Source organism: Larimichthys crocea, chromosome X, assembly GCF_000972845.2.
Source record: "Larimichthys crocea isolate SSNF chromosome X, L_crocea_2.0, whole genome shotgun sequence".
Lineage (NCBI taxonomy): Eukaryota > Metazoa > Chordata > Actinopteri > Sciaenidae > Larimichthys > Larimichthys crocea.
The window spans coordinates 16047656-16060269 of record NC_040020.1 but is presented as its reverse complement, the minus strand read 5'-3'; the positions used below and the strand labels follow the sequence as shown (position 1 = coordinate 16060269).

General features: G+C 38.9%; 1 protein-coding gene across 1 annotated transcript in view; it reads left to right on the top strand.

Annotated features, from left to right (window-relative positions):
• The window catches only part of brinp2 (bone morphogenetic protein/retinoic acid inducible neural-specific 2), a 222671-nt gene that overhangs the window by 129653 nt on the left and 80404 nt on the right, over nucleotides 1-12614 (top strand). Inside the window, exons 3-4 of the mRNA XM_010737808.3 lie at nucleotides 7297-7487; nucleotides 11536-11717. Of these exons, the coding sequence (XP_010736110.2) occupies nucleotides 7297-7487; nucleotides 11536-11717 (373 nt within the window). The remainder of the gene's footprint in view (nucleotides 1-7296; nucleotides 7488-11535; nucleotides 11718-12614) is intronic.

Sequence of the window (12614 nt, the reverse complement as noted above, 5' to 3'; positions counted from 1 at the left end):
TAGAGAATCTGTTCTGGGAATATGGGGTTTTTACACCTTGACCCTACTAACAACTAAAAGTCAGGATATTTTTGCTTCTGCAACATTGATTCAGACTGTTCTTTAAATCTAGTGTAATACACAACACTTCTTTATATATAAGAGATTACCCTTTTATTTAGGATGATGATGATGATGAGGTTGCCATGATTCCTGTTCAGTTTAAAGCAGCATGATGCATTCACTGACATAGTCCCAAAAAACATGAGCAGCATTGTGCCCAACGGTTGTGTATGTTTCTGTCTGCACATGCAGTGGAAAGTCAGCTGTCTGGACAGAATGAGATTTCTGGAATGGGCTGTAAAAGGGTCTGCTCTGCATGCAGGTAGAAGAAAAGAGCATTAAACTGGTACATAGAGTATTACTCATATGGCAGCAGTGGGTGTTCAAGACTTTCATAAGATAGAGATGCCAGTCTTCTTTACCACCTTCAACATCATTGAGTCACTTTAAGGCGGCCAATAAAGAGCATCTAAAAAGAACAGAAGACAGGGGGCGTATGCAGAACAGCCTCAGTGCTAACATGAGCACAGACATGACAGCAAATAAACAAACACAATTGAGAGTGTTTAGACAGTTCTGTTCTCATTATGATCAAACCTGGATGCTGTTGCAATCTATCAATGCAATTTATGATCATACGACAGAAAATACAGTATGTCTGCATGTTAGAACAAAGGGCTGGTTAAAAAAAACTGCACTACTAGTCTGTAAAAAGCAAAATACACGACAAGAGAAGAAAGATATCACAAAGTCAATCTGTTCATCTGTCACAGTGATAGTTATGTAAACAGCAGAAATCTATAACTGCATTACATTGTCTCAGTCTTTTACCGTGTGCAGTGGCAATAAAGTTTAATCCAATCTCGTCCAATCTTCCAATTTATCCAACACTGAATCAGGGGCTTAAACTATAAATGCTGGTTGGTCAATGCTGCAAAGAAATGATTTTTATTATTAAAGTGAATAAAATTTTAACATACTCCCTTTCCATATATGTTAAATTTTAGGATATTTCATACTTTTGGTATTCAAGGATTCACACAATTTTGCATAGAAAAACTGAACAAGACAGCTGACTCGTACTGCTGTGAAAACAGATCAGGATGGAGTTCCTGCAGGAGCTTCCTTTTTTCATCTCTAACTGTCCTCAATCACTAAGCAGTATCCCCAAAGGGTTTACAGGATGAAGTGGGTATTTTATTTTGAAAGAAACTTCCTGTCCTGTATCTCTGAATATATTGACATGGTAAATTGAATATGGATTCTCATATTATCTGTGAAATATATTCCAGCAAACATCAGCACATGTTGGTATCATGTTATTCTGAAAAGGTGGGAGGAGGGCGTTAGAGAATCTGTTCTGGGAATATGGGGTTTTTACACCTTGACCCTACTAACAACTAAAAGTCAGGATATTTTTGCCTCTGCAACATTGACACACTCTATGTACACTCTAGAGTGGTACACTATATGTACCAGAAAGTAGAAAAAATGTGTTAAAAAATCAGCAACAACATTCAAATCCTGCTATATTAAAGCCTCAACAAAAATAGTCCAACAGTGTAAACGCATGAATCTGTGGTGGTCATCAGGCTCCAGGGTGACCACACTGTGCCTGCTTTAAAAAGTGAAATTTACCAAAGACTCACAGGCTCAACACACATATTACAAAAACTCTATGATCCAACCTAAAAACCTGACACACCCCATGAATATACCTGAGCTTATAAATCCAGACCAGCCCTCACATCCCAGTGCAACATATGTCATTATGCTGAATATCATTATTTCCTTATCACAAAAAAGAAAATCATCACACGTCTTCAGAAAATAAGTAACAGTACAGTAACCGTTAATTTTGATCTCAAACACAGATGCTACAGCAATTATAAACGACTTGATTTTCCTTCATGTCTAAAACAAAGAAAACACCAAAGAAATATATATTTAAACCATATCAGGAATAAGAGAGTGAACTTATTCTAAAGTGTTTTTTTGTTTAGTGTCTATCAGCACTAAAGAGAACTAATATGAAATAAACAGCATTTCTCTCTCGCATGGCAGGGGCTACTTCCCCCCAAAATGTTTGATTACTGATCTGTTATTTATATTCTCATTATTAATAATAAGAAAAATACAAGTTTAACTAACTGCTTTATGAACATTGTCTGCTTTTTCTGACCAGGAAAATGAAAATTTCTTCTATTTACGTATTTTGAAGATAAAATCAAATGAGCATTTGTTTCTCATTTGTTGTCTGGACACACACACACACACACACACACACACACACACACACACACACACACACACACACACACACACACACACACATCCACAGAGTGAACAACCATTCCCATCAGGTTCATTTTGTACCTGCTTTCTTCCAGTAAATAATATATTTAGAAAATATGACAAATATTTGAAAAACTAATCACTGTCTTCATCACGTCCCTCCGGCACAGCAAATCATCTGAATCCAAATATGGTTAATCCGGCACAGGTGGTCCTAATGTAATTGGTATGGAATGTTTGTGATGAATTTAAAGAATGTTTGCTCAACCCGAGGTCTGAGAATATTTCAGCCTGTTTCTCAACATCCTGTCATGACTCTGAAGATTCCGCTTCATGGCGTTAGATTACATTTACGTTACATTTCACAGCGTTTTACGTCTTCATTAAACTCTACACTCACCTGTTCAAATTATATCAAGGTTTAAAGTTATGCAGAATCAACAGCGGGGCTGCTTTGACTGACAGGTAGGTGCCATTAGAGATTAGAGATGTCATTGGGCCTGCCTTAGGTCTGCCAATGATCCACGTCTTTGCTGAGGTGGAAGAGGCAGGACTACCAACACAGCGGCGGCCAGTGCCGCATATTTTGAGCTTCAAAATCGCTCTTAGTTAACCTTTGGGTGATGGCTTGCATACGCTGCCCATTCTTTATACTGCCTGTGGTCACGATACATGGAGTCTTTTTAAGTAATAACTCAGTTATTTAAGTATGTATTCAGCCAATAGTAACAGAAGTCACAGGTGAACAGGGAATGGCATATTCAGGTAATGTATTATGTAGGCTGACAGAAATAATGGTTGTGATGATAATAATGTTGAAACTTTCTATTGCCTCCTTGTGTTGGGTTCTTAGTTCCACCATTCTCTGTGCACAATGCAGGTCTTTTTATAATAATGATTAAAGTATATTCTCTTAATATTTCTGTACTTTTATTTCAGTGAAATTTAGATTCTGGGTTTTACTTTAAACTCCATATTTTTAAATTGTTCTTTTACTACTGTACCTGAATAATGAATCTGAGTACTCCTCCCGGCACTGTTCTCGGTCAACACTCATTCTTTTCCTTATAAATAATGATTTAAAAAACACATATTTACAGTATGCCAGATGATATGTTTAAATGAATGGCTCCACACCTACAGTACACAGCTCCTCCTCCTCTAGCTCCTTGTGTGTATTTTTGTCTCCGTATTTTGCCTTCAGCTCCGAACGGTACCCTCACGCTCATGTTTCTCTGACTTTCCACACTTCCATACAGAAAAAAAAATATATAGCCAGAGTTAATGATAGCTTGTACAAATTGCACTGTGACTGTGGCCTGGCTGCAGACATTAATTGGTGCATTATGTGAGAATGAACCTCTTAATGAAGCACTAGTTGACCATGTGTTCTCGGGGGCCGTTTCTTCTGAGGAAGGCTTTGTCATGGTTTGTGCTAAATGATTACAAATCTGAGCTTTCCTTTGAACGTCAATGTGCAACGCAGCAACTACAAACTAATTATAGCCTATTGCTTCCTTTACCATCTCAATGACCCTGTGCATATGTACTGTGTATTATTAAGGGGATTGGCCTATTGTCTTTTATCCCAGTGTAGTCACAATGCTGTCAACAGCATAATTACAGTATTGTTTTGTCGGTAATAGTAAACTATTGACCGCAGAAAGGCAGCATTAGAGCAGCCAGTGGGAGACTTAGACAGTGATATAGTATATGTACCTCCCTCTGTGTATGTTCCTCTGTGTGTGTGTGTGTGTGTGTGTGTGAGTGTGAGTGTGTGTATGAGTGTGTGTGATAGAGAGAGAGAGGACTCATGGGAAAACAGTGTGTCACTGTTGGTACTTTGTTCAGAGAGAATGCATACATAATGCACTAATATCCAATGCCTCTTGTTTTGCCAGCAAATGTATGCAGATGAGGTGTATCTGCACTTCTCTGCTGGCATTTGCATAATCTTCACATAGTACCTTGGGGTTCTGCCGTGGCAGGACTGAAGTGATGAAATGATTATAAACTACTTGAAATGGATGAATTTTTCCAAACTCATCTTCTCCTCTGTGTCACTGTGTTCTGTTGACCGGTTTGAATTGCAGCAGCCCTGACATTTGTCCAGACAGCTAAAGAACCTGGTGTACCCCAAGTCCAAGTAATTTAAATGTCGCACAGCTCCAGAGTGGCACATTCTGTGACTGGGAACAGTCAGGTCACGCACATTCCTTAAAGGATGTTTCTCCCATTGTCAACGGATTCCGTGAAAACCAAAAAGTTACATTATATAGACTCCAGATGTCTTCTTCATCAATACCACAGAGCTCCATTGATGTCCAAAACCTATTAAAAACACATGAGTGAGCCACATTGTTGCACTGGGTGACATGTTCCTTTATTACCACGAACACACATTTTGATGTGTAAATATGTATGTATGTTGTTTTGTTCTTTTTCCAGATTTACACCGGGGAAGGGAAGTTAGAGAGAATTGGGAGATAAACTGTGTTGTTTTTATATTCTAATAGGATTTGTTAACATGAAGACAAACAGACAGTTAAATTAAAACACATAAAAATATTCCAACCTTATCTTTTTTTTAGGTTTTTTATTTGTTTCTCTTTAATCCTGTGTCTACCGATAGCGTTTTAATAAACAGCAGTCAGCCAGAATTGTGGAGCTCTCATAGACGTGTTTCTTTTTGTTTCTTATATTGAATAATTGATTAACATTTCAGCATAGCTTTCTCATTCCTGATTTTAATAGATTTTTTGCTTCACAGTGTTCACCTGCTACTTTGTTTGTCTGCCATTTTGAAGCTGAGCCAACAGTAACGACTGAATAGATCGACTGCTAATGACTCCCAACATCCCAACATATTCAGCAACAGGCTCACTGGGCCACCTTTGTACCAGGTCTTCATCACATGGCTTTAGACACTAGGACTATATTAAAGTAACTACTTATTACTTATTAACTACTTATTACTTAACTACTATTATAGCTGCAGAAAACATATCCTATGAACATGACATAAGCTGACTTAGGTCTGACAGGACACAAACAGCCTCTCCTGTGTTTGTTTCACCCATCCATTCAATCCAACCTCCTCCTTACCTGGTCACTCTTTGTACTGCATCACCCGGCTTCTCTTCCCGTCATAATTACTATCACTACCATGAGAGGTCACCGACTTAAAATAAACGTAGATATGGGTTATAATAGGCTGCTTCCACAAATGACCTGCTGCTGTTTTTTTTGGGGAGGACGTGCTGTGCAGGTAGCTTAGTGTGTTGTTGTGAATGGAAACAGTCATTTCAGGTTGCAGTTGCAGGTTATGAAACCAAAACAATAAGCTGAAAGGCACTAAAACGCTCTGTAGAGCTGAGAGGACCTACAGAGAGAGGTGATAATTCCTTGTGGGACTGTCACTACCAGCGACACCTTCAAAAAATAAAATAAATAAATAAAGATTTGACTCTCTCATTTGATCCATTTTTCGTGCAGCTTAAGCTTTTAACGTAAACTGCACCTAATGCATCATGTTTCATGGCGCTGATTTAAAGGCTATTATGTAGTCCCACAGGTAACAGTTTAACATCAGTTAAGCATTAGTACATTTATTTTTGGGACTAATGTAAAATAAATAAGAACAAACTAGATCACCATGAGAATACTCACAGCGTTAACTGACCTTTTCATTTGCATGTGAGTAACCAAGTTAAAAATGTATTTGTATCTCAAAAGACGAGGACCTGCAGAGTCAGCCTTGATACTTTCTGGTTATACCAGATGGTTAAAGAAATAAAAAATGGAAGAAAAAGTTTATGTTCTTTAAGAAAGTAAAAGAGTAAACAATCATCATCTGATGCCACAAAATAACACCAACCACCGCAGGAGGCGCTTTAAGCAAACTTTTGTCTTGTTTGGAGTCCATGCAGAGAACTCATCCATATGTGACTTGACTGCTTCCAAACATTCTCGTGGTGCAATACTCTGAACTGGAGTTGAGCCGACACTGATTTGTATCTGAACCTAGACAGATTGCAGTCATATTGGTGATGTGGCTAACAGAGACTAATGCATGAGTAAACAAAACAGAAGAGTGGTAAGCCCAGCCTGGATATCATGAGGGAAATATGGTCAGAGTACTGCATGGGTGGAGAGTAACTAAGCAGATGCAGATTTACTCAGTTACTGTACTATGGTTTAAGGTACTTATACTTTGCTTGAGTATTTATTTATATGTTTTATCTGAAATGGCTCATTATGCACAATGAATCCTACACTGTAAAAAATAAACTGTTGTTTTTATGGTAAAAACAAACTGGCAGCTCTGGTTGCCAGAATTTTACCATAATAAATACAGTATAACCTTTTCTAATATTACGGTAAAAGGATATTGATAATGTAGGTTTCACGTTTAAGGTTGGCGTTTTATTTCATATTTTAAAATGTCTTTAGATTTTTATGGTGAAAAACTGTCAGACCGTAAAATATGCCATTAAATATTATGGTGTTTTACTGTACAATTAACAGCCTCTAATATAAAATACTGTTTTAATATGTAGAAATTAAAAAGGTGTATAATAAAGGTTTTGAATTACGACAACACAGGAAAACACAGTCGTACTTAATGGCATATTTTACAGTTTTTCACTGTAAAATCTACAGATATTTTTTAGAGTGTATTACTTTTGGTACTTTTTTTACCTGACATTTCGGATGCAGGATTTCCCTGTGAGAATATTTCCACACTACTTTTACTTCAATAAAAGCTCTGAATACTTCTGCCAGCACCAGAGTGATTCATACATGACATGTCACAACTTTTAACATTTTTTTCTTCTGGCTGGCTGAAGTATCCTTTCAGCCTCCTTTGTGTGTGAATATGTCTATATGCCATACATGTAATGTACACAGAGTAAGAGTTGAGTGTTTGTTCACCTTTTAATGTATTTATCCTTTCAGGGAATTCAGCCACTGGAAGGTGAACAGCCTGGCAACAGAGAAGAGAGATTTCCTCAAAGCTCCGTTGCCCTTAGCACCAGAGTTTCTACGCAACCTGCGGTTACTGGGGCGACGGCCAACTCTGCAGCAAATCAACGAAAACCTCATCAAGAAGTACGGGACCCACTTCCTAGTTTCTGCTACCCTGGGAGGTAAGGAAGGACTGCAGGTGACACACTCACTTTTATTCTCGGGTTAGTAACGTGTCGGGACACGCCAAAAATAGAGCAGCTACTCATTTTACGTCTCAGAGGAATTCACAGCAAAATACACTGAGTTATAGCCCATGTGAGAAGTGTAGGGTCTATGTGCTTGAGTTAAAATGTCGAGTAAAAAGATACAATGCTGCACCTTACACCTGCAGCATTCAGCCGGGGTTGTTCTCCTCAGTAATTTTCCACTCATCCTTCTTTCCACTGATGAACATTACACACAGCTGCAAGAGCCTCAAAAAACAGAGGAGGGATTAAATTGACCCGCTTCGGCATATGTCTCTCTATCGGCTTTCTTTTTAACCTCCATCTCGGGATAGAGAATTAACTCACAAAAACAGAATCACCAGCTGCATCGATCGCATGCTCATCACAAAACAAGTGGCGACCCTGTGATATTGATACACTGCTGATCCTGGTCATCGCACACAGAAGAACAGAACAGATATACGAGTACTTTTTTACACTTGGCAGGTGGTTTTTTTATGAAGGAACTTGTAGAAAATTCATAGCAAGTATAAACATTTCAGCATCTAAGCGTCATTTCAGGCGGAGATTTACAAGGCCGGCGTACTCAGATCAGTCCTGCCCTGTAATATACAGTCAAAGTATGAAATAGCACAAGATACTTACTCACCTATAAGAGATATAATGGACTTTAAATGATGACAAAACACTATCATTTGAAACTGACGTTACTCATACATCTTCTGTGTGGCTACCACACATTGGCACACGAGGCAAATCCTTTTTTCTGTCTTTCACACTCACACACGCACACACACACACACACACGCACACACACACACTCCTAACAATCCCTCTGATATTTTATATTTTAGTGAGGTGTTAGGTTTGCATCCACAGACACCTAACTTTAGTGCCACTTATCAGTGGATGTAAGCAGTGAAGCATCAGCGTGGGAGACGGAGCAGAGATGAATTCAGTGGCAGACTGATAGTTCGACTCTATGTGTAATTAACAGCCTCGACTAAATGGGCTGAGCCAGTCTGCATACTGATTAGACTGTGCCTGAGAGAATGCACACATCCCTCCCCATCTCCATTTCTTCTTTGTTCTACTTTTTTCATCTCTTTTTTCTGCTTTTTGTGGCTGTCTCTTGCCACGACTCACACGACTGTCAAAAATAAAATGCATAAAACCTAACAATCTAAAGAATCCGTCAGTATTGGGGAAGCTAAGCAAAGAAACTTGGTTCTATCATTGGTCTTTTGGCCATCATTTCAGAGACGTGTTAACTCACTGACTGCTCTGTGTAGAATAGGCAGTCACTTTCAGGTGTACTAAAGTATTATTTGCTACAATAAAATGCATTACACTGTTGGATTGTTAGCAAAAATATGTATGCCTCCCATGGAAACAGGCCCGACATCAAGAGGAGGCTCCATTAGGAGGATCAGAGGAGGAGACGTAATGCCCATCACCATCCACCTTTCAGAATTAGATTAAACTGGGGTGTCGGTTAGCTCAGTTGGTAGAGCATACACCCCATGTATCCTCAGCAGCGGCCCTTTGCTGCATGTCATTCCCCACCTCTTTCTCCACACATTCCTGTCACTCTTCAGCTGTCTCTGTCAAAAAAAAAAAAAGAAAAAGTAAATTTTTTTTAATGTTTTTATGTGTTTTTAAATTAAACTTACAGTAATAAGGAAAAAAGTTATCTTGAGTATCGAGGAAAGTTTTAACTGTAATTTATTTGTATTGAGCTGTTGTGGCAGGAAGGTTTGGACTGGATTCAGACAGCCTCGACTGGATTCAGACAGCCATGAACGAGATAAAGTTCAAATCCAGAGTTCAACCAGCAGCAGCACTTCAAAGTCTGGATTTGTCACGAGTGATGACTCGTGCTGTCAGTGCTGCTCTTGATGACTAAGGCACATTTTCTTAAATATGCCATTTTAATGCAGTCACACTGTTTCTTTGACATGTTGTCATACAGTGCTGTTACTGTGGGGTGAGGGCATTATGAAAATAGTGCACAAAAATGTAAGTAAGTGTACTGCTGGGATTTTATTGTTCAAATTACAAATACATCGCATGGCAAGAAAATTACACAGAAAAAAAAAATCTTGTGAAACTTACACAAGGATTATAATGGAAGGTAGGTAGGAGCCTATCACAAACTTGAATTCCGGCCAACAATATTGTTGAAATAAAATTGGCATATTCAAATTTTCTCTTCATGAACAAATTGTTTAAGGCTCTAAACCTACATAATGTGAGACTTTAGGATCCAAGTAAAATGTTGGGGCTAAATAGTAAATACGGAGTAATACACAAATAACCAAACACCCATCTATGGAAACTGTAACAGCTAGTCTTTGCTCATATATTGATTATATTATCCATAAATGGTGATGTACTATTAGACAATTAGACTATTAGTGATTAGATATACAACAATAGTCTGCATTTCCATCAAAATATGACATTATGCTCCATCTATCAAGCTAAAGTTGTCATAACCCGCCAAAACTATAGACAGCTGTTCTTTTTCAAACCCCACTGGTCCAGCCAAGGTTCGGTTCAGAAGCGGCCCAGAGGCAGGGCTTCGAATCACCATAGAAACAACACAGAGAATCGGGAATCTTAGAAACCCCCAAACCAAGATAAAAATGACCAAATCTGAGAAAGACATTTGTTATATTTCATCAGCATTAGCTTGCTTCTGCTAGTTTAGTTTAGTTTAAAATGCTGTTGTTAACAACTCTTCACACTTTTCAGTGTCAAAGATCATCAGATCACTCTTTTAATTTGGTTCATGGGCAAAAAAAAAGATATGTTTGGTTATTGCATTTTAGTTGGTCTGGTTTGTGTTTAAACTGACTTTTTACCAGTGAAACCAAGAGAAGTAAACATGAAGTTATCCAGAATGACTGACAGAATTGCAGGCAGTAATGTACTGTAATGATTCAGGGCTTATTACTGTGGGATCAATGGCACAGAGTTTTTAATGAACTGACAAAGCACACAGATACAAGCACAGCAGTTTTAACAGCTTTGACCTATTAATCAGGGAAAATACCCACACTGATGCACAAACACGGTTCCAAAATGATTTCTATTAATATACATGGCTTATAGATTGATTATAAGATCACTTCCTGCACAGCTTCCGTGATCAGCAGATGGATTTATCAGTAGTTTGTCTTCTCAACTCACATCTGCTATCATAAAATCCTGTATTCAGTCCATCAGCTTTCACGCCTCAAATGAACTGCCTAAAAAATGTTGGTCTCGGTCCAGTTGCTTAGCGTGCACCAAATTGACAGTTTTCACACCAGCACAAACAAACGCGAACCTGGCAAACACACCAGGGTTAATTTTAACTGAACCAAGCAGGTCAGGTGTGAAAATGCACCCTGAATCTCTACTTTCAAACACTGCTAAACCAAGTGAAGAGCGCTTGTTGGATAATTCAAAGGGTGGGAGCCCGAAGAAATGAATACACAGAGCCATGTCAGCAAGCATTTAGGTAACAGAGGAGTGACTGGCATCGATCAGCAAAACTCGCAAACGCTTAATTCTCTGCATCGATTATCGCAGAGAGGCACAGGCATGTTAAATAATACATGAACAATAGGAGACTGTGAGACTGCCTTTTTTGGTATGGCTTCAGCGATAATAGTTCGGTTATAATTGTGTGATGAAAGGAGGAGAAGAAAATGATACATTATCTGCATCACAACAGACAAACCGCAAAACTACAGTGAGACAGTGAAGGCCTGCCAATGAAATGTCAGAAACAGAATGAGTTCTTCCAAGGAAAACATCAGCCTGATGCTGCTTTTGGCATGGTGTGACCGTTATAATGGAAAGTGACCCTGTAAGCACATTAAAAAGATGATTCAATATTTTTTACAACAAAGAGTACACTGTCAAATAATCATAGAAAGTAGAAAAATAGAGTTTAAGCGACTTCAAAACTGACAAGATTCAAACTGATTGATTGATTATTCATCCCCAGGAGAGGAGTCCTTGACCATTTTCCTGGACAAGCAGAAGCTGAATAAGAAGTCGGAGGGTAATAGCAACAGCTCAGTGGTGTCTCTGGAGCTGCTCCATCAGCTGGCTGCCTCCTACTTCACAGATCGAGAGAGCACCCTAAGGCGGCTGCACCACCTACAGATCGCCACCTCTGCCATCAAGGTACTGTACATGTGCATGCAGGAAGTGACTAAGCCTCCTTACAGTACGCTTTAGAAATCCATGTTCATACATTCAAGCTGCACTGGAACATGTATTTTTCAATGTACAGCATGTATGCAAATGCGCTGTTTATTTGCTTTGTGTAGACTTGTTTTTTGCAGTTCTCGAGGTCCACAAACAACCACCCATCAAGGCGGACATGCAAGCATTAACGCTCCCATAAAACTATCCCTCTGGGATATATTACTGCATGCTGCACCTATAACAAATAGCACTGCTTGCTCTCAAGGTATGCACACAAACAATCTTTTTTAAAGATTATTCTCAAGGTGCATCATTCCTCAAAGGCTACGGGAGAGACGAGAGAGAGCCCGCAAGGACATTTTTCAAAAAATGGCAGGCTGGATTAAAAAGCACAGTGTATGCACTGTAGCTCACGGGGGCACTAAAGCATGGCAAATGTCAAGTTTCTTCAAAGTCCCAGTGGGGGTAGTGTATTTATGCATACTGTACTTTAGTGTACACCATCTGGACCGGGTTGCACACAGTGTGTGCAAGTGTATGTTTAAACACCTGGCAGTTATCATCGGTTCTGTAAAAAAGCTGTTTGATTTAGATACAAAGTGGATCTGACAGTAGAATCTGAAGTGGTTTAGCACCTTTTTATAGGAGTTCTTTAGTTCATTTGGTGTACCTGCACGCTCAACACTCGACTCCCCTTGATGCGGTGGATCGCCAATTTACCCAAAATGTACCCACCACCAGCCTTTTACCTCCTCTTTTCATCATTAATTGCAAAGAGCAACAGTTTTGTTGAAAACCTACTCAAAAAAACAGACAAATAAATCCTATTACTCCTCTCCCTCTCTCTCTCTCTCTCTCTCTCTCTCTCTCTTA